Here is a 22730-nt window from a genome sequence, read left to right on the forward strand (position 1 = left end):
AAATATTTTTATATACGAAATATGATATCTATGATCCCAAAATTGTATACGGAAAAAAATTTAATATTAATTTAAATATTTTTATATACGAAAAAATCTATTATTAATTTTAATATTTTATTTTTTAACCTTCTATTTGAAAAATATATATCATGTAAATAAATGTGTGTATCAGACCAGAACTCGTGCGTATGCACGAATTTGTTACTAGTTTTGGAGATGGTGTAAAAGACAATATCAAATAATTTTCCAAAAGAAAACTTGTAATCAAAGCACATAAATTAAATTTCTTCATAAAAAAATTTCAAATTTTTATAATTTCACATCCTACTTTATCAACCAAAAAAAAATCAAAGAGTTCAAATATGAAAATTCTCATTCCTTAACACTTGAAGTGAAAGCACATCAAACTGTATATATACACAACAATCAATTATGATCATTTCCACAACAACACTTTCAACTTCTTTTCCATATTTTTTGACCAAAGTTATATCAAATATAAATCTAGTTGTAGTAAAGTTGAAGACATTAAAGCAATAAATAGTACCCCTTTGATTAAAAAAAAGAGCAAAAACAAGAACCTTTTAGCATAGTACTTTCTCACTCTCATTCCCACATATTCAAAACACTTCTCAAATATCAAAACAAAACAAAACAAAAATAGTAATAAATTTCAAATTACCCTACATGTAAGGAATTTCCATTAGTTAATATTACTACTCCTAGAACAAATAAATAAAATCACAGACAAAACATTAATACAACAACATCGTCGTAGGTACAGTGTTTTTTTTTTCTTCCTTAGATCAGATTCAAAGATAACAGAACAAAACAGAACAGAACACACTTCACAACCCATTATGTTTCTTTTTCTCTCTATTTATTCCTTCTGCTAAACTCAACTTCTTACATCTTTTCAAAACTTTCCCTCCATTGTTCTAAGCTATGGAAACCATCTCAGTTTCCAAGTTTCTTCTTTTACTTTTCTTCTCTCTCTTCTTTCTTGGTTCTCAGTTTGCTCATTCTAGTGTTACATATGATAGAAAAGCTATCATCATTAATGGACAAAGAAGAATACTTATTTCTGGTTCCATTCACTACCCAAGAAGCACCCCTGAAGTATGTATACTCTCTCTCTTTCTCTCTCTACTTTCTTGAAGAAAAAAATAGTCTTTTTTGTAATGTATGTTGTTGGTTTTTGTGTATAGATGTGGGAGGATCTGATTCAGAAAGCAAAAGATGGAGGGTTGGATGTTATTGACACTTATGTGTTTTGGAATGTTCATGAACCTTCTCCTAGTAATGTACTATTCTGGAATCTGGATCTTGTTTTGATTAAGTTTGAATATTCTCTTAAAGGATCTTTTTTCTTCTTAATTCTTGTTACATTTTTTGTTTGTTGTTTTAATGATGTTTTGTGTTGCAGTACAATTTTGAAGGAAGGTACGATCTGGTACGGTTCATTAAGACTGTTCAGAAAGTGGGTCTCTATGTGCATCTTAGGATTGGTCCTTATGTATGTGCTGAATGGAACTTTGGGTATGTAAATATGCAATAATGCAAGCTGAAACATTTAATGTTTTGTTTCTTAATGTAGTTTGTTTTTGTGATTAACGATGATGTTTTTTTTTGGTGTGATTTAGAATGATGTTTTTTTTTTTGGTTTGTGTAGAGGTTTTCCTGTTTGGTTGAAGTATGTTCCTGGGATCAGTTTTAGAACAGATAATGGTCCTTTTAAGGTTGAGTTTAATTTTTAATAGTTTTGTTTCACTAAAGAAATATTGAAACTTTGTTGCTTAAAAAGTGCTTTTTTTTAGGCTGCAATGCAAGGTTTTACTCAGAAGATTGTTCAGATGATGAAGAATGAAAAGTTGTTTCAGTCTCAAGGTGGACCAATTATTCTTTCGCAGGTAAGTTGTTACTTTCATGTTTGACATTTTGGTTCGAATTAGAATATTATTGTCTCCTACATGTTGTGAAAGATCAAGAAAGAATGGATCTAACACGATCGAGTTGATGATAAAATCTTAACTTTGTAGATTGAGAATGAGTATGGACCGCAAGGAAGAGTACTTGGAGCTTCTGGTCATGCATACTCAAATTGGGCTGCAAAGATGGCTGTTGGATTAGGTACCGGTGTCCCTTGGGTGATGTGTAAGGAAGATGATGCTCCAGATCCGGTGGTGAGTGACCCTTCTCCTGATCTTGTGTGATTTACGATGAGTTTGATGAAATCACTATGACACTGCGATTTTGTTGAAGTTTAAAAGTGTAACTTTTGATGAAGTGAAGTCATTGTCATTCTGTCAAACTCACCGTCGATTATGGTTACCTTTTTAGTTAAGAGTCGAGTATGATTCATCCAATACTTTCTTACAGATAAATACTTGCAATGGTTTTTACTGTGATTATTTCTCGCCCAATAAACCATACAAGCCTAAACTCTGGACTGAGTCTTGGACTGGCTGGTAAGTTATATATAACATTGTTCATGTTTAAAAATCCGGTTGGGAAAAATTAGACACATTTGTCTTAATTATTTAACCTTTTGGTCTTTTCTCAGGTTTTCGGAATTCGGTGGACCTGTTCCTCAGCGACCGGTTCAGGATCTAGCGTTTGCAGTTGCTCGTTTCTTACAAACGGGTGGTTCATTTTTTAATTATTACATGGTAAGTTAACTGATTTTTTTCTGATAAACAAAACATGCTTTGTTAATTTACTAAATACGAGTATTAATCGTGATTAATGATAACTATAGTATCACGGAGGAACTAATTTCGGACGATCAGCTGGAGGACCATTCATAACTACGAGCTATGACTATGATGCTCCAATTGATGAATACGGTTAGATAATTAATCATACTTTGAAAACAACTTAAATATCCTCATTAGCAAATCGTAATCGAGAGCTTAAAACTGATTTCAGGTTTGTTAAGGGAACCTAAATATGGTCATTTGACGGATCTTCATCAAGCTATCAAACAATGTGAACATGCTTTGGTTTCTTCGGATCCTACTGTTACATCATTAGGAACATACGAACAGGCACATGTATTCTCTTCAGGAACGACGTGTGCAGCTTTTCTAGCAAACTATCATTCGAATTCGGCTGCAAGAGTGACATTCAATAATCGGCACTATGATTTACCTCCTTGGTCCATTAGCATCCTCCCTGATTGTAGAACTGATGTATTCAACACTGCAAGAGTAAGAATATCCAAATATTTATTATTATTAGCATTGTCTTTGGGATCAAGTTATTGATGATTGGATTGTTATGGTTTCATGAAGGTGAGGTTTAAACCTTCACAAATACAAATGTTCCCTAGCAATTCTAAGTTGTTATCATGGGAAACCTATGACGAAGATGTATCGTCTCTAGCGGAAAGTGCCAGAATTACAGCTTCTGGACTTCTAGATCAGATAAGTGCTACTCGAGACACTAGTGACTATCTTTGGTACATAACCAGGTTAGTGAATTTCTTCGTCATCGAGCTTTTTTCTTTAACCTTTTTAGTTCGATGCAGTTGAAATCTCACTGTTTTCTGGTTTTCATGATACAGCGTAGACATAAGTTCATCAGAATCATTTCTTCGCGGAAGGAACAAGCCTAGCATTAGTGTGCATTCCTCTGGCGATGCCGTTCATGTGTTTATCAATGGAAAATTTTCAGGCATGTATAGTAGTATCTTATACTTATTGTAATCAACTTTTCTCATTCAATCAATTTCAAATAATTGAGACCGATTCCTATTTCCTTTTGCAGGCTCAGCTTTTGGGACAAGAGAGCAGAGAAGTTGCACGTTTGACGGCCCTATCGACCTACGTGCTGGAACTAATAAAATCGCACTTCTCAGTGTAGCTGTTGGATTACCTGTTAGTACCTTGCTTGTGACTCCAACTTGTACTCGATCATCACTATGCTAGTTATTCACTTCTTTCGGGTTTTTTTTCTTTTTCCGTAGAATGGGGGAATCCATTACGAATCATGGAAGACAGGAATCACCGGTCCAGTTTTACTCAAAGGTCTCGATCACGGCCAGAAAGATTTGACAGGGCAGAAATGGTCATACCAGGTCGGCCTAAAAGGCGAAACGATGAATTTGGTGTCTCCTAATGGTGTATCATCTGTTGATTGGGTTAGAGAATCATTAGCTTCACAAAACCAGCCACAGTTGAAATGGCACAAGGTAATAACAGTTACTTACTGGTTTACATTACTAATAACATCTATTGAAAGTCTATCACGAAAAGCTTCTAATCTAATTCAAAAATTTCAGGCCTATTTCAATGCACCTAATGGTAATGAACCATTGGCATTGGACATGAGCAGTATGGGAAAGGGTCAAGTATGGATCAATGGACAAAGCATAGGAAGATATTGGATGGTTTACGCAAAGGGTAACTGCAATTCTTGCAACTACGCTGGAACGTATCGTCAGGCGAAGTGCCAGCTCGGTTGCGGACAACCTACTCAACGATGGTACGATACTACTTTTCTCTAAACTTCAACATTGCTTCGTTATCTCTAGGAAAATGCAACTCACTACTTCGATTTTGCAGGTACCATGTTCCACGGTCATGGTTAAAGCCGACAAATAATTTGATGGTAGTTTTTGAGGAATTAGGAGGGAATCCTTGGAAAATATCTCTGGTAAAGAGGTTAATACATACTCCAAGAACTAGTGAATCAAATTTAATGTCTAATACAACACGAGTATGAGAAGCCAAATGGCGATCGACAGAACTACATATAAAAGGGCCATATTTATGAAGAATAAAAAAAATGCAGGTGTGAAATTTCTATAGAGGTTCTATTGGCATTATACAAAAGGTGTGTGACCAAGTTCATTCTTAATTTATTCTTTGAACTTGAGTGTCAATTTTTATTTACCAGAAAGAGAGAAAACTACAAAATTCAGAAATGTTAGTGCTTTCTATGCATTATTCATGTAATTTGTCTGTATATCTAATATCTATGAATCTATCTATCTACAAATGCAATTATTTAGGTGGTTGGTTGGCTTATTCAATAATCACTTGATCTATTTTCTTAGTTGTTATCAACAATCATCAACCAGAAGGGACCATTTTCATCAACATATTTTAAAAGCCAGCCATTAACCAACTATGGCATTTTCATACAAATATCTTTTAGTCAATAATAGTCATTTGAAGTAGGCCATTAATGCCACAATTTATTTTGAAGTATAATGAAAAACGCGCAAACCAACACGAAAATATTAACTGTATTATTGATGATCTTGATATGATACTTCAAGCAGTAGCAACAGCTGTTGCATGCTTGGTTATTGCCAGCTGCAGCTCTTCTTTCTTAGCACCAACTACCTTGTCCACTTCCTTGCCTTCTTTCAAGAACAAGAAGGTTGGCATAGCCTCGACAGACCATTCCTCGGCAACACTCTGAAATAGTACACATGTTTCAAACAATGTTAGCATAGTATGATCATAACATGACAAATAATCGTAAAATTTGATTGTGTTATCTGACTAGCTGTGAGTTTGACATAACACGACGTGCTGGTGTGATCTTACCAAGAGTTAGTTTGACTGAATCACGTTATCACGGTGATTTTATAAAACTGTACGCGCTTTCAAACATGCATTAAACTTAAAAAAGAGTTTAACAAGAGTTGGACAGAATCACGCTATCACAGTGATTTTATAAAACTCAACGTGTTTTCAAACATGCATTAAACTTAACAAAGAATGAAATAACATAGACTAAGATATGTTTATTATACCTTTAATTCGTCGATGTCCACCTTAAGGAAGATAACTTCAGGTGTCTTCTTAGCAATCTCGGCTAGAATTGGAGCAATAAAACGGCATGGACCACACCACGAAGCAGTAAAATCCACCACAATCTATGATTATACAGTGTAATGCAATTAACTTAAAAGCATATTAAAATTCTTAAACAATTAAGCATAAAGGTGGTTGGTTACAAATTAAGCCAAACATGAAATTGAATTTTGCAAAAGTCATTTCAACCAACAAAACAATGTCCATAAATCATGAGTATAATTACGTGTTGATGTTAACTCTTCAAACAAAAAAGTAAACAACCAAGTTATTGTATATAATCCAGCTCTTTATTTATTTATTTTGTCTATAGACAAAGTTATAACTTTTAAAAACTCACACATAATTGTAAGTATCAGTGTTCAAATCCTAGTGATGACATCCAATCTAACAGTATCGTTTTCGGTCAAACCTTTTGTCTGCTGAATTAGGATTTGCGGATGATTCAGCTCATTTCAATAGTTAATTGTTTGAAACAATTCCAAATTAGAAATGAGATTTTGACACATAAATTTGAAAATAATTTAGATGATTAATCCATTACAAATAAGTGACTAATTAAGTTCATCGGAGGATCAATGAATATAACAAGTGTTGCAAATGTATTAATCATGATTTTAAAATATCATTAATTAAGATTTTCAAATACTCAAACATATACTATAAACCTCTTTGGATTAACTTATCTGAACTTATCTACCAATACAAGTTATATGAGACGGTTTCTGAGATTTATGAGTAAATATTTTTCAGAAAAGAAGATAGAACAATTTCATAAACACTCATAGATAGTTTTGCAAACCACACATAAATAATTGAAGAAAAACGTAAAGTTTGATAGTATTTACCAGTTTTTTGGATTCGGTTCCCTTCTGGATCTGTTCCTTCCATGATTCAACGGAATGAACACCGATCACCTCATTTTCTGCTGCCATTTGTTTTTCTTCTTTCTCTTCCTTGGAACTTTGGTTGCTTAGCCTGCACGATAAAGCATATGCACTACTACTAGTCACGATCTCTCCGTTTTATAATATTTCATATTGCACTAAGATAAATTATATTCTTAGCATATTGTAAACTTAATTATACCTTTGTCTAGATAATAACGTTAATTTAACTTTTTTCCTTAATAGTTTAATTTTTGAAATTTCACTATTTAAATAAATCCAATGTTGGAAATTCGAACACATTCCCCAACTATCAATGTTCACACAAAAATTTAACTATTATTCCAACACATACTATTTCTCTCTAATATGAAATAAGGATAAAAGAATTTATGCTTTGTATGAGAGTTTGGAAGAAAAGAGAGAGGGATTTTGAAAAAAGAAAAAGATTGGGAAAAGTAGAGAGAATTGTTTTTTCCATCTCTATGAGTTCTTTCACACCACCTTGAAAAGATTAAAATGTTTCAAGCGTTCGAAAATACATCTCCGGACGCACCTTTTTCATATACTACTGTAGTAAATATGGTGAGAAATCCTTATTCTATAAAAAATTGATTTGGAGATGCATCTCCGTATGCATAAAAGGTTGATCCAAGGATGCATCTCCGAAATGCCTCTTAGTTCATTAGTCAATGAGCATTTCGGAGATGCATCTCCGGAGTATCTCTATTAGATCATAGCAGAAATAAACTAAAACAACAATGACATAATGGAATTGGACAAACTTAAATTAAATCCAAAATAAACATTACATAAATATGTTATTTAAAACAGGTATTCCACATTACCTTCAAATCATCATCCGTCTTCAGTTCAAGCATTGTGAACTGTATCTTTCCTTCGTTGTCTATCGAGGGTGAATGGTACTCGAGCTTGATATCTCTTCGATTTTTAGATATTGCAGGGGAATATTCAGTTTGGTTTTTAGATTGACGAGAAGTATGTCCTCACAGATTCGAAATTGAAGTGGGGAGATTTTGTGCCATTGAAATACACGAAAGCAAGATGGAGATATGTAGACATTTTGGTTTGAGTAAAGAAAACAGAATGAGAGACCCTATTTATAAAAGTTGTAGAGTAATAAGGACTTTACATACATGATCATGTTTGCATGATATACCTCAGAGATACGTCTCCGGATCCGCCTTATTTTTTCAAAAAATAAGGGTATTTTCAGAGATGCAACTCCAAATGATCTCATGTTTTGTTTTTTTTTTTAATTAATAAAGGGGTGTCCGAAAATGCATCTCCGGATCCACCCCAAAATTATGCATAAGAGAACCATTCTAATTATGTAAAGCAGAATTTGAAAAACAAAAAATGTCCAAAAAATACCATCCAATTTTACAACATTGTTCTGGCGCACCTTTGTTCGTATCCATTCAAATCAAATCTCATGGTTTCTGTCATGTATGCCCTAAGAATGCAATTGTTGTTTCTCTTTTTCTCTTTAGCTAATTCCATCCTTTTGCTTTCCCTTGACTCCCGGTTGATGTCCCTGTCTATCATGCCCTGAGCTTATCAGAACTACCTTGCACAAAGCAACAAACGCATAAAAACTACAAAAGATAGCACCTATTGTGCTTTTCGCAAGCTACTCTAAATATAACAAAAAGCAATAAATTTAACTACTAAATGACAAAACAAAAAGAAATAACTAAGAATTAGGGCTTGTAGTAACTCACATATTATGGGTTATAAACGACTTGTGGTCTTGGAGGGGAATGTCACACCTAATGAGAATTTGGTTGTGATTAGAATGAAATTTACACAACACCTGAACATATGCCTCAGGGGGAGCTATGTGTCAAGCAACATCGACCATGGCTCTAACCAACTTGTGATAGACCATTCGTTTACCTGTACAAGACCTATTCCAAGTGAATTCCCCATCATCCATGTCTAATTAAACTAAATTACATTTATCAATGACATCTAACAAAGAAGATTCCCTAGAATAATTAAAATTACCTCCTTTTTATTCACTCGAATGAATTATGTCATTAAAGTCTCCAATCAACATCCAAGGACAATCAACAATGTTCCTTCGGTCAATGAGGTAGAGGCACAAGTCAAAATGAGAAGTGTACACGAGACTAGCATAAATTCCATTTACATGTCAAGAGGAAGTTCTTAATGATATCTTGATAGTAAGTGTATCCATAAAGACATCATGCACAACAATTACAATGGTACTACCATTCTACTTTAACAACAAATGCCCCCAAGTTGACCATGCACATCCACGTAGTGAACACTCACATATCCAACTCTGTCCCAGAAAGACTTATCTTATGAAAACCAATGTGTGTTTCCATAATGATTAAAAACATGGGAGATTGTTTTCTAATCAAATCCATCATGTGTCTTTTTGTCTTATCTACTATCTACCCAATACTATAATGTTGCCCAAACTTCCTATTTTACCCTTCCATCTAAAAAAATTTACACTGCAGAAAGGCTATCTATGTAATTAACAAAAGAAATATTCAACTATGCCAATTGTATTCTTCTTATTGGTCAATTCAAAAAACTTATGTACTAACAATTGTATTCTTCTTAAAGGTCACTTCAGATTTTGCAATAGGGACAAAGCCAAAGCATGGCACACATTGCTCCTCTCTGTTTACCGTAAGGAGAACCTTGAACAAGGCCTTCATCAAACGTTTCCAGAAATCGGTAGCTTTCCTTCCTCAGGTATGAATGGTCCCAACAAGTCATAGCTTTCCTTTGCCCGTTTAAATCGTTTCTTCATCGAACTTCTTTCTCTTGCTTATCATTATCATATTTCTTCTTTCTCCGAACAACATGTTCTCTTGCTTGCCGCCTTTGTCCGCGAATGACTTGAGATAGAATATCGCATTCTTTCTCCAAATCTTTTTTTTTTTATTTCTTCTGATCTGTAATGATTCTTATGTTTTATGTCTGGAATGCTCATTATTTTTTATTTCTTCTGATCTGAAATGCTATTTATCTCTCATTCTATGCTCTGAAATTCTTTATTTTATCTCTGCTATGTTATACTTTCCATCTATAGCAGAAAATATGTCAAAACCTCCCATTTTGATTAAAGATTTGGTAAAAGGAAATCAAGTCTGGAAAATGCACATTAGGGTGGTTGATGTGTGGGTTGTTATTGAGAAAAATGGGAACCAGACAACATGAAGTCTATGCGTTTAACCCTTCTCTCTTCACAGTTCTTCGGTTTCCACAGGTAATGAAATCTATGCGTTTAACCCTTCTCTCTTCTTCTTCTTCATGTTATAACTTTCGAAGCTGATTTTTGTGAGTTTCTTTTCCAAAACATTTGTGACTTTCTTTTCCAAAATGGTGTATAAATGTAGAAAACACATAAAGTACTGATTTTTATAGTTCTCTTTCTATTGATTTTGTTTATTGATGTTAAAGTTCTGATTTTTATGGTGTTCGTCACAAATATGGACTATCCCTTCTCTCCCTTCGCTCTGCCCCTTCATCTTCATCTTCATGTTTTATTCACATTTGTGTTTCACATTTTAGTGTTCATCAAATTCCATCACAAATATGGGTGTCCATATAAGAATTTGATTTTATTAAAAACATATTAGTGAGACATCCATACACAGTTCCTATTCTATCACAAGCTTATAGTTTGATTTTAAGATTCTTATGCTTTTATTAGTGATTCTTTTGTAAAGGAATTGATTACCTTTTGCTTATAATCTGATTTCGAGTGCATCCTTTTTTTCTTTTTTTTACTGAAAAAATGTGTACATTCTGAAATATTCATGATTCTTATACTCCCATGAGCTTTGAAAATAAAATATTCTGGACGATAAACACAGATGAAACATGATTAATCTGTAAGAAATACATATAGATAAAAGACTGAAGGCACATAGAGTGGAGTGTTATGAATTCGGACCTTCGGTTTCATTCAAGCGTGGAGTGTTTGTGGAAATGCCGAAGCTGTGGCTGGGTTGTGAGAATAACTGCTTTAAGTTTTGCTTGATCAATTGTATCTTGATATGGAATATGCTTATGGAAACTTAGCTCATTTTTAATGTTATAGATTATAATTAGCATATACTTTTGAAGATCTGTTGCTTTCGTTGGTATGTGTCTATCTTAATTTAGTCTTTAATAACAGAGGATGAAATGTCGCAACCGGATTCAGTAGTTCAGTTCTGGTTCAATTATTGCGGACAAGGTGTTTGATAAAATGTTTACACCAGCTGGTTCAAGTTTTGCTTATATTGTTATTGGAGTACGTGTGTTGATATTCTAATTTTAATGTTTTTCTTTTATGGAAATTATTTCTAATCACTTGACACTATTTCTTGTGATCCTCATTTGGGCTATTAGTTCAAAGCCAGATAGTGTAAAAAAGAGAGTAAGAAACTGAAATTTCATAGCAAAATGGAGAAGTTGGTTCTGAAAGCAGGAAGCAGACCTCCATGGGTTGGACTAGCTGCTGCATTTTGGATTCAAATACTTGGCGTGAGCATGTGTTAACGAGGTTATCATCATGACAGGTTGAAAACACTACCTAAAACATTTTGGATGGCAATTACACAAGAAATTATGATCATAGAATTTTTGCTTTATGCTTCAGCTCTAGATGGAACTCTTTATGTCTGCAACAACTTTACTTGGAGTGTGCTATGGAGTTCAGTATTCTATAATGGTTGCAACTGTTTCTGAGATTTTTGGTTTGAAGCACTTTGGTGTAATTAGCAGCTTCAGGGTTGACTTTCTTCAACCATGTTTAATTTAATATTGGCATAGAGTCTTTACACATGCATCAGGTTTGATTTAGGATCTTCTGGAGTTTTGTTTTTAATATACCAGAAATATCAATAAACCTCAAAGATGGTTGGCATGGCTTTGCATGCACCGAGAGAGAACTACGTTTGGAGGCTTGATTAGAAGAGGGGGTGAAGCATGGCTAGCTGACTGGTTTTAGTGGTTATATTTGTACTCATTTGATGTATTTTTATTGATCATTTTGATCATTTTGTTTTGAGTTTCTGAACTGGACTATTTTCTCTTATGCAAGATCGGCTGTTATGCTTCTGATTACGTCATGACAAATTGGCCAGTTGCAAATACGTGGAGATGATAGAGTGGTGATGAATTCGACGTAATGTCATATCGATGCCCTGACTGTATAGCTTGTGGGCTGCCGTGATTATTGGTAAGGACTGATAGGAATGAAGTTAGCTGGCAGGCTTGGACCGGTTAGTTCAAATGTTAGTTTGAATTAGGTTGGTTCTGTCAATACTGTTAACTGATAATCAGGTTAGGTTAATAGGTTCAAAATGTGAAACTTGAATGTGAATTAGGTTTTTTATGGATGATTGAGATAGTCTTGAACAATGTTAGGCTGCAGGTTTGGCTTTGGGATTGAATAAATTAATTGTAGCTCATGTTGAGCTGTTATGCTATCTGAATACTTGGCTTTTGCATCTGGTTGGATTTTTGAGATGAGTATGTGTGGCGTACAGGTTTATTTGTGTGAGTACAGGTTTATGCGGACACCCAAATCAACATTTGAAAATATTAAGATTTTAGATTATCATGTTGTCTACCATTTATAATTTCTGCGGCTTATGATCAATGTCCAATTCATGAGAACAGAACGTAGTGATTTCTAATGTATTTCAATTTTACTCATTTGTAGTTATGTTCTTTTGTAGTTATGTTCTTTTGATTTGAAAAATGTAGTGTTAATTTTACTCATCAATCTCATTTGTAGCTTTCATTTGAAACCAAGTTATAAAAATTAATCTCCTAATTCTTAGTTGGTTCAGAAACTAGAAAACTCTTAAAATCATCAGGGGTGGACTAACAAATTTTCAGCTTGACGTTATTGCTAGAACTCAATTTAGCAAGAAAATTAGTGCTAAAATTTCTTTCCACTATGTTTGAGTATTTTAAGAACAGAGCAGATTACATGTTAAAAAACTTTAATACAAAGTTGTAAGTAAAGGATATGTTAAAAAAAAAGGTTTCTCAATATTTTTTAAAAATAAATTATATGTAAGAAAAATATATGTTTATTGATCAATTATTAAAAAAAATTGTCTTTATAAACTACTACTTAGATAAAAAACAATTATTTATCAAAGAGACAAAAGAAAATCATGAACACATAAATTGCTTTAAATTTCTTTTTATTGTATAATCATATATGTCACGGCTATTAAGATGTACATAAATTCTTTACAAATCCATGTTTAAAATAATTAAATTTTTAAAAAAATTATTTTGTTTTCTTTTTCTTTCTTTTTCCATCTCATTAATCACTCCTTTTTCTCTTTCTTTTTTTCATTATCATTTAATACAATTAAATTTATATAATATTTATTTATTTTACAATTAAGTAACTTATTTTAAATTTAAATGTAAGTGTAGACCTTAAGGTTATTGAAAAAATTAAGAGAAACATGATATAATTTTCACATGAGACACTATCACAACAATGCCTATTTTAATGAAGTGACCATATTTAATTTAATATTTTATTGTCTTGAGATGAAATAATTAAGAGAAGTATAAGTTGAAAAAATTAAGAGAAACATGATATAAACTTTCACACGGGACACTATCACAACAATACCTATTTTATTGAAGTGACCATGTTTAATTTAATATTTTATTGTCTTGAGATGAAATAATTAAGAGAAGTATAAGTTGGAAAAATTAAGAGAAACGTGAAATTAACTTTCACACAGGACACTATCATCACCAGAATACCTATTTTATTGAAGTGACTATTAATTACTTACAATTGTTTATTATATACATATTATCTCATTAAACTTTCACTTCTACTTATTTCCTTACAATTACATATTATCTTGCACTATTACATTGTGATTAATTAGTACTCTGATACATAATTACTATACTTCCTGCTTACTTCTCCTTTCATTATATACATTTCTTAACTTTGACTTAGTAAAATTCAAACCCGTGCGGACGCACGGGTGATCTACTAGTTATTATAGTAGGGATGACAACAGGTCAGGTCGGGTGCAGGTTTCATACTACCCAAACCCGCACCCGAAATCGGCACCCGAATCTGAACTCAAACCCAAATGTTGTTAGGGTGGCAAAATAACACCCACGCCCACATCCGTTGGGTTCGGGTTTTTTCACCCAAACCCAAACCCGCAACAAAATACATAAAATACATTTTTCCTACAACTTTCCACAATATATATATATATATATATATATATATATATATATATATATATATATATATATATATATATATATATATATATATATATATATATATATATAAGCGGGTGTGATTTCGGGTGCGGGTTTCACACTACTCAAACTCGCACCCGAAATATCGAGTGGCACCCGAACCCAAACTCAGTCAACTCGGGTTTTTACCCGTTGACTCGGGTTCGGGTGCGGGTCTGCTTGTCATCCCTATATTATAGGCTCCCTAGATATTCCACGAAAGCATGATGACTTATTTGAAACTTAACATAACTAGTTAAATTGATAGAGGTGACAAAGCAAGTCCTTGACACGAGACAATTTACGTAGCAGACTTCCATTCAATGCGAGTTTCATGAAAAACTTCATCTTCTTGCGCAACACCCTCATCCACAGCCCATTGGTTATTTCCATCTGAGTCACTCGTCGTTGGTTTTAAATGTTGAATGTTGTATTGTGTGATGGTCTCCAAACCCAAATTTGCTATGAGAACGATGGAGGCATACACTTTGTGCTGGGAAAAAAATTAAAAGTTGGCCCTATTTTATGTGAAGGCCCATGGGTCCACTCTTATCAAATCGTCATTTCTTGGAAATCGTGTCAAGTTGATTGGGTCCAACAATTTTGTTGTCAATGCTTATTTCTTTTAAGGAAACATCAATTCCTATGATTTTTGAACTCCCCGTGTCTCTAAGCGTATTATTGGATAAAGATTCCCCTTGTCTGTAATTGTCTATTATGGTGTTTTTTCCTCTGCACCACCATCCAATCACCATGAACTGCATTTGTTTCTCCAAATTCTTTTTGTTATAATTTCGGCACTATCATCGCCCATTTTCTTATAGAGTTCAATTAGTTCTTACTCATGGACATCATTGTTTTTCCAAATGACCTCTTGGTTGCGCCACCGTAGGAACGCCCGACTGCATTTGGTTATCTAGCGTTTTCTTGCAATCACAGGTATAATGTCCTTAAGAGCCAGAAATAGGACAAATAACATGAAGACCTTTATACTAATTTATAGCGGTTGACTGATGACTGATAGTTTATAGCTTATAGGTGATGATTGAGACTGATAACTAATATGCTGATTGAAATTCAAGTAACTTATAAATATAAATGATATAAAAAATATTTAATATATAATTATTTTATTTTAAATTAAAATAAATTATAAAAAATAAAAACTAATTTTTGTTAAAATAGTAATAAAAATAAAAAGGAAAAAAATAATAAACTATAAACTTTCAAAACATTAAATTATAATCTCGTAATGAAAAAACAATTATCAAACAAGTTTAAATTATGAATCTCGAAAGATATAAGGTCAAAATTATCTCATTGTACTAATTTAACTTTATAATGTTGAAGTTAATGTAGTATTTGAGTGCCGTCTATTGTATGCTCTCTTCTCCTTCTTAGTCGTGTCGTGACACACTGTGACATATTCCAAGACGATTCAATTTAACCATGGAAGTTGATCCTCACAACTACGATGACATTGTATGTATTCTCTCCATCTCTTACCACCCTTCCAATCACACTCTCCGATATCACTTACCAATCACGCTTTCTTACTCTTAAACCCTAGAATTTACTCTAATCATCAATTCTTACTGCTTTTCTTGCAATCATGTGCTTCAAATATCATGTTTTCAAGATATTATTTTTCTGAATTTCTATAAAACTCAAGCTAATCAAGATTTGTTGCTATGCTGGATCCAGTTAGTATTAGCATTTTAGGGTTTTATTGGGTATTTTCTGGTTATGTTTATTGTCTTGTCACAAGCTTTGTAACTTTGTTCTGTAAATATTTTGACTTCATGTTTGTACTTATTTACAGTCTATAAATGAAAAAGATGTCCCCAACATTGTTCTCTCATACCTTATACATAACTGCTATGAAGAATCCGCAGAGTCGTTCATTGCCGGAGCTGGGACGACGCGGCCGACAGATTATTTGGATAACATGGAGAAAAGAAAAGGTATGTTTATTCTAGTTTTTGACCTTTGGCTACTTGTCCTAATGCCATTTATTTGCTTTAGTTCTTAAACCTTTGCTTAATATCAAAATTTGTAACATATGATATAAGACACTAATGTTGGATGCTAGTGGCGGAGCTTGTTCGAAATTTATGAGGGGGCCAAAATCCAAATGTATAAAGAATATATATGGTAGTATTGTCAATTATTTTCAACATTAGTTTACTAGTCTAGTGCAGTGTTTTTAATAGTGGATCACGGAAAATAGCGGTTCACCAAGGACTGATATGAGAAATATCTGATAGCGTAGTGGGCAAATAAAAGAAGCTACAAAGTGGTTAAAAATTCTAGTGTCTAGACGGAGTGAGTTCAAACCTGATCTTAAACATTTTTTCCCAAAAAAATGTGAAAAGGGGTTTATTTATGCCATAAAAAAAATACTTAAAATGGGTTCTTCAAGGCTTGAACACGGAACCCGAAAGCTACAAAACAGAACTAAGCAAACAAGTACAGTACATGGTAAATTGGTAATATTTTGGACATGATATATATACATATACATTGATACTAGAATATGTACATATATCTGATAAAAATAGGAAAATTTTGGGCAGGCCATAGCCTACTCTAGTTCACACTAAGATTCGTCACTGATACAGAATCAATTTTTGCTCTTATTGCTACTTGAAACATACGCCGCTTTTTTACAATAGTATGGCATTTTTGCATACAAATGTTTTTTTCCCCCTCGTATTGCGTTAAGATACCAAATTTCCTTCTCTTGACTACTATGTATTTCCTTCCCTCCTCCGCACTTTGGTTACATAATATGGCGGAGTAGTCCTCCTACTATATGCAATTAATTGTTTTCAATTGGAGGATATGTTAGGTTGTAAAGCTTCCCTGACAGTAAATTCCATTTTTCTTTAGAAATCATTCACTATGCAATGGAGGGAAATGCACTTAAGGCTATTGAGCTAACTGAGCAGCTGACACCAGAAATTCTGGAGAAGAATAAGGACTTGCTATTTGACCTTTTAAGTCTTCATTTTGTAGAGCTTGTCCGTTCTAAGAAATGGTAAGATGAGATTAGTTTTTTATTCCTAATAAAACGTTGCAAGTTTTTTGCCTTAATAGAATCTCATGTTATTGGCAGCACAGAAGCTTTGGAGTTTGCTCAGACCAAGTTGAGCCCTTTTGGAAAGGAGACAAAATATATGGAAAAACTTGAAGTATGTTTGCTTTTTGCATAATGATTCTGTATTACATATTTGTGCGCGTTTGTGCATGTTTCAAGGTTTAAGTGACTATAAAGCTATCCTTTCTTTTTTGCAGGATTTTATGGCCCTTCTTGCTTATAAGGAGCCAGAAAATTCTCCAATGTTTCATTTACTTAGCTTGGATTATCGTCAAGAGTTTGCAGATAATTTGAATCGAACTATCCTTGGTTAGTTAACTTGACTATACTCCTTGTGATACGTATTTGATTACAAATCTCAATACATTATTTTACCCTATTATATACATGATGTATAATTGTCGTTTTCTTTTCCGGTGATATTGGTGATTGGCAGCATACTTTAACCTTCCCAGCTACACAGCAATGGAGAGGCTTGCACAGCAGGCGACAGTAGTTAGACAATGCTTAAACGAGGTATCTGGAAAGGTAATAGGAAATTGATAATTTCCCTCTTTCATCAGCTTCAGGTTTTGATGGCTGCATATGTGGGCTAGTTTTCTATGCCATAGATTGTTGTGCAATTTAAGCCGACACAAATTTCTGTCTAACTGAGTAACCATTTAATTGGCTGTCATTATAGAGTGAAAGAACTTGCGCAAGTTCACCTTGTAACAACTAACAAAGAGATATAATTACTATACTTGATTGTCCATAAATCACGTAATGTTCAAACTGATTCCCTATTCACTCTCTGCAGGACGGGCCTCGACCATTTTCTTTGAAAGAATTTCTTAAAAGGCGATGAGAAAGCAATTACATATCTGCTAGAAATTGTGGAGTGAAGCACAATTACCTTATGCACATTTATCTGATACCTCTGTTGTCAATTGTTGGATTGGTGTATGATTTGATCATAGGTGTAATGTTGTCTGAATGCTATACTTGTATAAATTTTTTCATATCAGGCTATCTAGATTTTTCTAGTCTTACTGCAATAGTACTAGTTACAAGTGTTCATGAAAATGTGGGAAAATACATTCGGCATCGGATGGAGAAAATAATTTCCGCATGGGGAAGTTGATCTAGGAGAAGTTGATCTAGTGTGTAGTTTTAAGTCAACACAAAAAAAAATTCATGTTATGAAATACATATGCATATTTTGGCTACATTTTTTGATGTAATTGGAAGTGTATGACAAGTTTTGGGTCAGTGATCAGTCTCTTCAATATTTTTCAAGCAATATGTAAAAGCATCTGCGCTTGGGGTATAGCCTGAAACATTTTTTGGTATGGACCAATGATATGTCTGAAGTTCTCTATGTAGCCGGATACTTTGTACACCTATCAATTGAATTGTCCTAGCTATAAATTGAGTTATCTTAAGGAGACTATCTTTAGAACTATGTATTATTGAGCTAAGTAACTTTTCAGCTATAGCTAGTTTTATCAATAAAAGGGGATTTGATTTTATTAGCTTAAGAGGTTCTCACCACCAATGCAAAAAAATCAGGGGTTTTAGAAGTTATGATTATCAACTATGTGTTGACCACCCAGTTTTGTAAGCCAGAGTTCAACCGTTTTAAATTGTAGAGCTAAGTGTCTCTTCTTGCCTTGCATAAATAACAATATTCATCCCCTCACCCTCACCATGCTTTTTTTAAAATAAAAATTTAAATATCAACTTAATTTTATGATAGATAGGACTATATCAACTTAATATTATGATAGATAGGACTAAAAATACATCTGTATAGATCGTGTGAGGGAGGAACAAGAGACTATTGCTATTAGGTGGACTCTGTCACCATATTGTTTGTTGGGGTTGAGTAGATAAGCTTCATCCTCGAAGTTGAGTTAGCATGTGCTTAATGAATGAGCTTAATGAATATCCGTATTAAGTATTGAAACTTAATGCTGACGAATTGGTTAATAAGATGAGAAATCATCTATTAGGTATGACGATTGATCTCATGTAGTTATCTCAGATTTGAGTTGCGATGAGAACTTCGAGCAGTAATATTAATAATTGATTAGAATTTAATATTAGTGCTAAAGGATGTGACTTGAGAACATGTCAATGAAATATAACCCCAACAAGTTTTCTCACGGTTAAACAACACAAGTTCAATTTTATTTTCTACTATTTTATATTTGAGTGTTCACGAACAATCAATCATATGATAAACCAAGCTTAAAGTAATAGAACTATTGAGCGTTCTTTAAAACACAACCAGTCCTTGTGGAGACGACAAAAATTGCACTTGCAATTTTGTGATGCAACAAAATGGCGTAGTTGTCGAGGACTGGAGGTAGTTGTTGACGACATTGCAATAGTTTTTACCATTTTAATTAATTTGTTTATATCTGTTAATATTTTTGCATATTTTATTTATAGTCACTAAGCTACTAATCGTGCTAGCTAGTTTTGTTATTACTTGTTTATGCGAGGTAAGGTTCCTGCAAAACAACTTCTGTTTGATCCAGAAATTGAATGAATCGCATGCATAAACAATAGTAAGAACAAAAAGAAAAGTTGTAAGCCAAGAAACAAGATCTAGAAGAGTATTCTATTTCAAAGAAGGTAACCATGGCTAATATGGACAACAACAACAACAACAATAATGACAACAATACAACAATGGAAATAATGTTGGTGGCATGTCATGCCACAATATTCCAAGACATATAACACATAACTAGACCATAAAGGAATGCATGTAAAATAGAAATGGAAAATGGGATTGCTACAAATTATAAATGTTAACCCTTTTGCAGATTTAGACCATGAGGAAACACCTCACGAAGTTCTATGAGATTTCTAGTATGCCATGAGCTCTAGAAACTAAGGTGGAAGTGATAATCTTGAGATTGTCTTATTTGGAAAAGAAAATGAGAGGTATCTAGACCAACTGACATCGACAATGACAAATTGGAATGCATTGGAGGAAAAGTTCTTGAGCAGATTCTTCCCTTACAACAAGTTCATGGAAGTAAACACAACCATTATGGTGATCCCTCAAGGTGAAATTAAACTCTTTGTGAAGCGTGGGAGAGGTAAAAATTCATGCTAAGGATATGCCCAAATCACAGTTTTGATGATCTTACATAAATTCACATCTTCAAAAATGGATTTCAATAAGGATAAAAGTTGTTACTATATGCTACTGTAGGGGGTTCTCTAATGTCAAATAGCATAAAAGATGCAATTGCAATTATTGAAAGAATAACGCTTAATGATAATCAAGGACAATATAACATAAATCTTTTTCAAAGAAAGAAAAGTTTTATAGAGTTGAATACCAATGATGTTATTCTCATACAAAACAAGATGTTGACACAAATAGTGGATGAGGTGACAAAGCACTTGTATAAACCCTCACAACAATTAAAAGAGATGCACGGGTCGCCACAACAAAGGCATATTACACTTTGTGCATTATGCAGTGGTGAACATCCAACTGGATTTAGCCCCAATTGATGAAGAAGTCAAATATGTAAGAAATCAACAAAGGCCTGGGCAATATGAAAACAACAACTTCCCAAGACAACAACTTCTATCAAGGATGGAGATTTGAAGCTGACCTAACAAATAGACAACCCTATCACCATTACACACAAGGAACTCCACAAAATGCAAAGCAACAAAGTTGGATAGCATACTCAATCACTTTATCCCTGTGTCTATTGCCAACCAGAAGAACACTAAAGCCTCTTCATAAGGAACCTTGAGACACAAGTCCTCCAATTAGCTAACAATTGACTGGCCAACAAAAAGACACATTCAATGCCAACATCCAAACTAATATAAAAGAACATTGTAATGGTATTGTTATTGATGAAATAATTGTTGTTAGGGCAAAAGAGAAAGAAACATTAATTCATAGGAGTCGCAAGAGGAAAACTGCGAGATTACCCAACTGACTCTATCCCAGAAGGAAGCAGATCCTAGTGTAGTCATGTTACCTATATCCATAGGTAATATGGAAGTTAGAAATATACTCACTAACTTGGGTGCAAGTGTAAATGTAATAACATTTTCAGGGGTAAAGAAAATTGGTAACTTCCAAATAGATCCAATTATGGAAACATTGAAGATGGCAGATAAGACATGCAGGAAACTAGTGGTAACGATCAAATATGTTTTGATTGAAATACTCAAGTTTTCATTTTCTATTTATTTCATGGTGTTGGATATCAAGGCAAACACAAAGATACCTCTTATTTTAGGAAGATCATTCATGAACCTCAAGGATGTTGGTAGACATTGACGAAGGTCAAATTAAGGTTATGATCAAATATCATGAGGTATGTTCTAAGGTAATTGGTATTATGTAACACTGAAAATCGTCAAGACACAAACGTTAAACAAGCACTTGTTGGTAAACCAACCTATTTTATAGTCTTTTGAATTTTCTCAAAAATCATTTTTATTGAAACAAAATGTAATAAATAATAAATGGCATCTCCCTAAGCGCACTTTGACATGTGCCAACAATTTCTTAGCGCGCTCAATGTAGAAATACTAGGCTAATTAATTGCTGAGTTCAAATACTTAAAACACTCTTCAAAACATTATTGGAACTATTTGCTTGATTAAGTTTACGAAAAGACTGTGAAAAGAACCCAAAAACACTCTGAGGAAAAAATAAACTTAAAATTGACTTTGGACACAATCAAGCATCAAACACTTTGCATATATGCCTAGCAACATGGTTTGGATACATAGGAATTAATGAAAGGTAAAAGGGGCCTCCTAGGAAACCCTTTGGGGCATCTTGGGCAACACGGGCTTTGGGGCAGCATCGGCCACATGAATCCAGGAAGACGATGATGGAGACACATGAACCCGTGGAGACAATCCCTCACCAACAGAATAAATCTCTCCAATTACAGGTCGCGAGGGTCTAGCTTTCTCCCTACGAATGAAAGCATGTTGGGACACTCTACCAAGTCTTAATCTTTCTTGGTTGTCAAATACTTTTTCTGCAATCAAACAAGCATAATAGAGAGATGTCATAACATGAAAATTGAAACAAGCCAGACCAAAAATCACATAACAGGTAACTCTGAATTCCAATTTCTAGACTAAGGGTCCGAATTGTTTAATTCAGTTATATTCAAAATTTGAACAAGGTCCATATATAATTGAGTAGAGATAAATATAGCTTAAAGATGATAATTAAGATGATCAACTTACCAATTTCGAAGTTAAAATGAAGAATTTTTTTTGAAAGTTAGAAAAAAAAAACACAATTGAAAAACTTATAATTAAAGACAAAATAATATCATATTGTTTCAAAAGACTTTTTATGATAATTAAAAGACAATTACCTTAATTTTATTTAAATAAAGATATATCTGAAACTTGCAACATTAATAATTAAATATATCTTAATAGGTTAATTTAAAATTTTACTAGTTCATTTTGTTTCTTTTTTACTTGTCTAAATAGATGTGTATATCTCATATTTAATTATAGGGTTAATAGTAGTTCAGCCCCCTGTAATATTAGCGAATTTTGCTTTTTCCCCCTCCCTACCTTTTGGCAACGGTTTTTTCAAAAAAAACG

General features: G+C 33.4%; 3 protein-coding genes across 3 annotated transcripts; 2 read left to right on the forward strand and 1 right to left on the reverse strand.

Annotated features, from left to right (window-relative positions):
* Positions 1–752: 752 nt before the first annotated feature.
* LOC131596632 (beta-galactosidase 5-like) lies at positions 753–5016 on the forward strand. Its single transcript, XM_058869355.1, has 16 exons — positions 753–1122; positions 1212–1307; positions 1430–1542; positions 1676–1742; positions 1821–1913; positions 2043–2186; positions 2383–2471; positions 2567–2672; positions 2762–2849; positions 2932–3212; positions 3297–3475; positions 3569–3678; positions 3772–3881; positions 3971–4195; positions 4286–4488; positions 4569–5016. The coding sequence occupies exons 1-16, from the start codon at positions 949–951 to the stop codon at positions 4726–4728; spliced, it is 2238 nt and encodes a 745-aa protein (XP_058725338.1). The 5' UTR covers positions 753–948; the 3' UTR covers positions 4729–5016.
* A 79-nt stretch (positions 5017–5095) lies between these two features.
* On the reverse strand, positions 5096–6843 carry LOC131596634 (thioredoxin H-type 1-like). Its single transcript, XM_058869356.1, has 3 exons — positions 6680–6843; positions 5771–5893; positions 5096–5429 (listed from the first exon to the last, which is right to left on the reverse strand). Exons 1-3 carry the CDS (start codon positions 6764–6766, stop codon positions 5283–5285), a joined length of 357 nt encoding a protein of 118 aa, XP_058725339.1. The 5' UTR covers positions 6767–6843; the 3' UTR covers positions 5096–5282.
* Positions 6844–15360: 8517 nt separating this feature from the next.
* On the forward strand, positions 15361–18151 carry LOC131594203 (uncharacterized). Its single transcript, XM_058866289.1, has 7 exons — positions 15361–15502; positions 15843–15984; positions 16913–17060; positions 17139–17214; positions 17318–17429; positions 17557–17648; positions 17920–18151. Exons 1-7 carry the CDS (start codon positions 15470–15472, stop codon positions 17965–17967), a joined length of 651 nt encoding a protein of 216 aa, XP_058722272.1. The 5' UTR covers positions 15361–15469; the 3' UTR covers positions 17968–18151.
* The last annotated feature ends 4579 nt before the right edge of the window (positions 18152–22730 follow it).

This window comes from Vicia villosa, linkage group LG4 (genome assembly GCF_029867415.1).
Source record: "Vicia villosa cultivar HV-30 ecotype Madison, WI linkage group LG4, Vvil1.0, whole genome shotgun sequence".
NCBI classification, from domain to species: domain Eukaryota; kingdom Viridiplantae; phylum Streptophyta; class Magnoliopsida; order Fabales; family Fabaceae; genus Vicia; species Vicia villosa.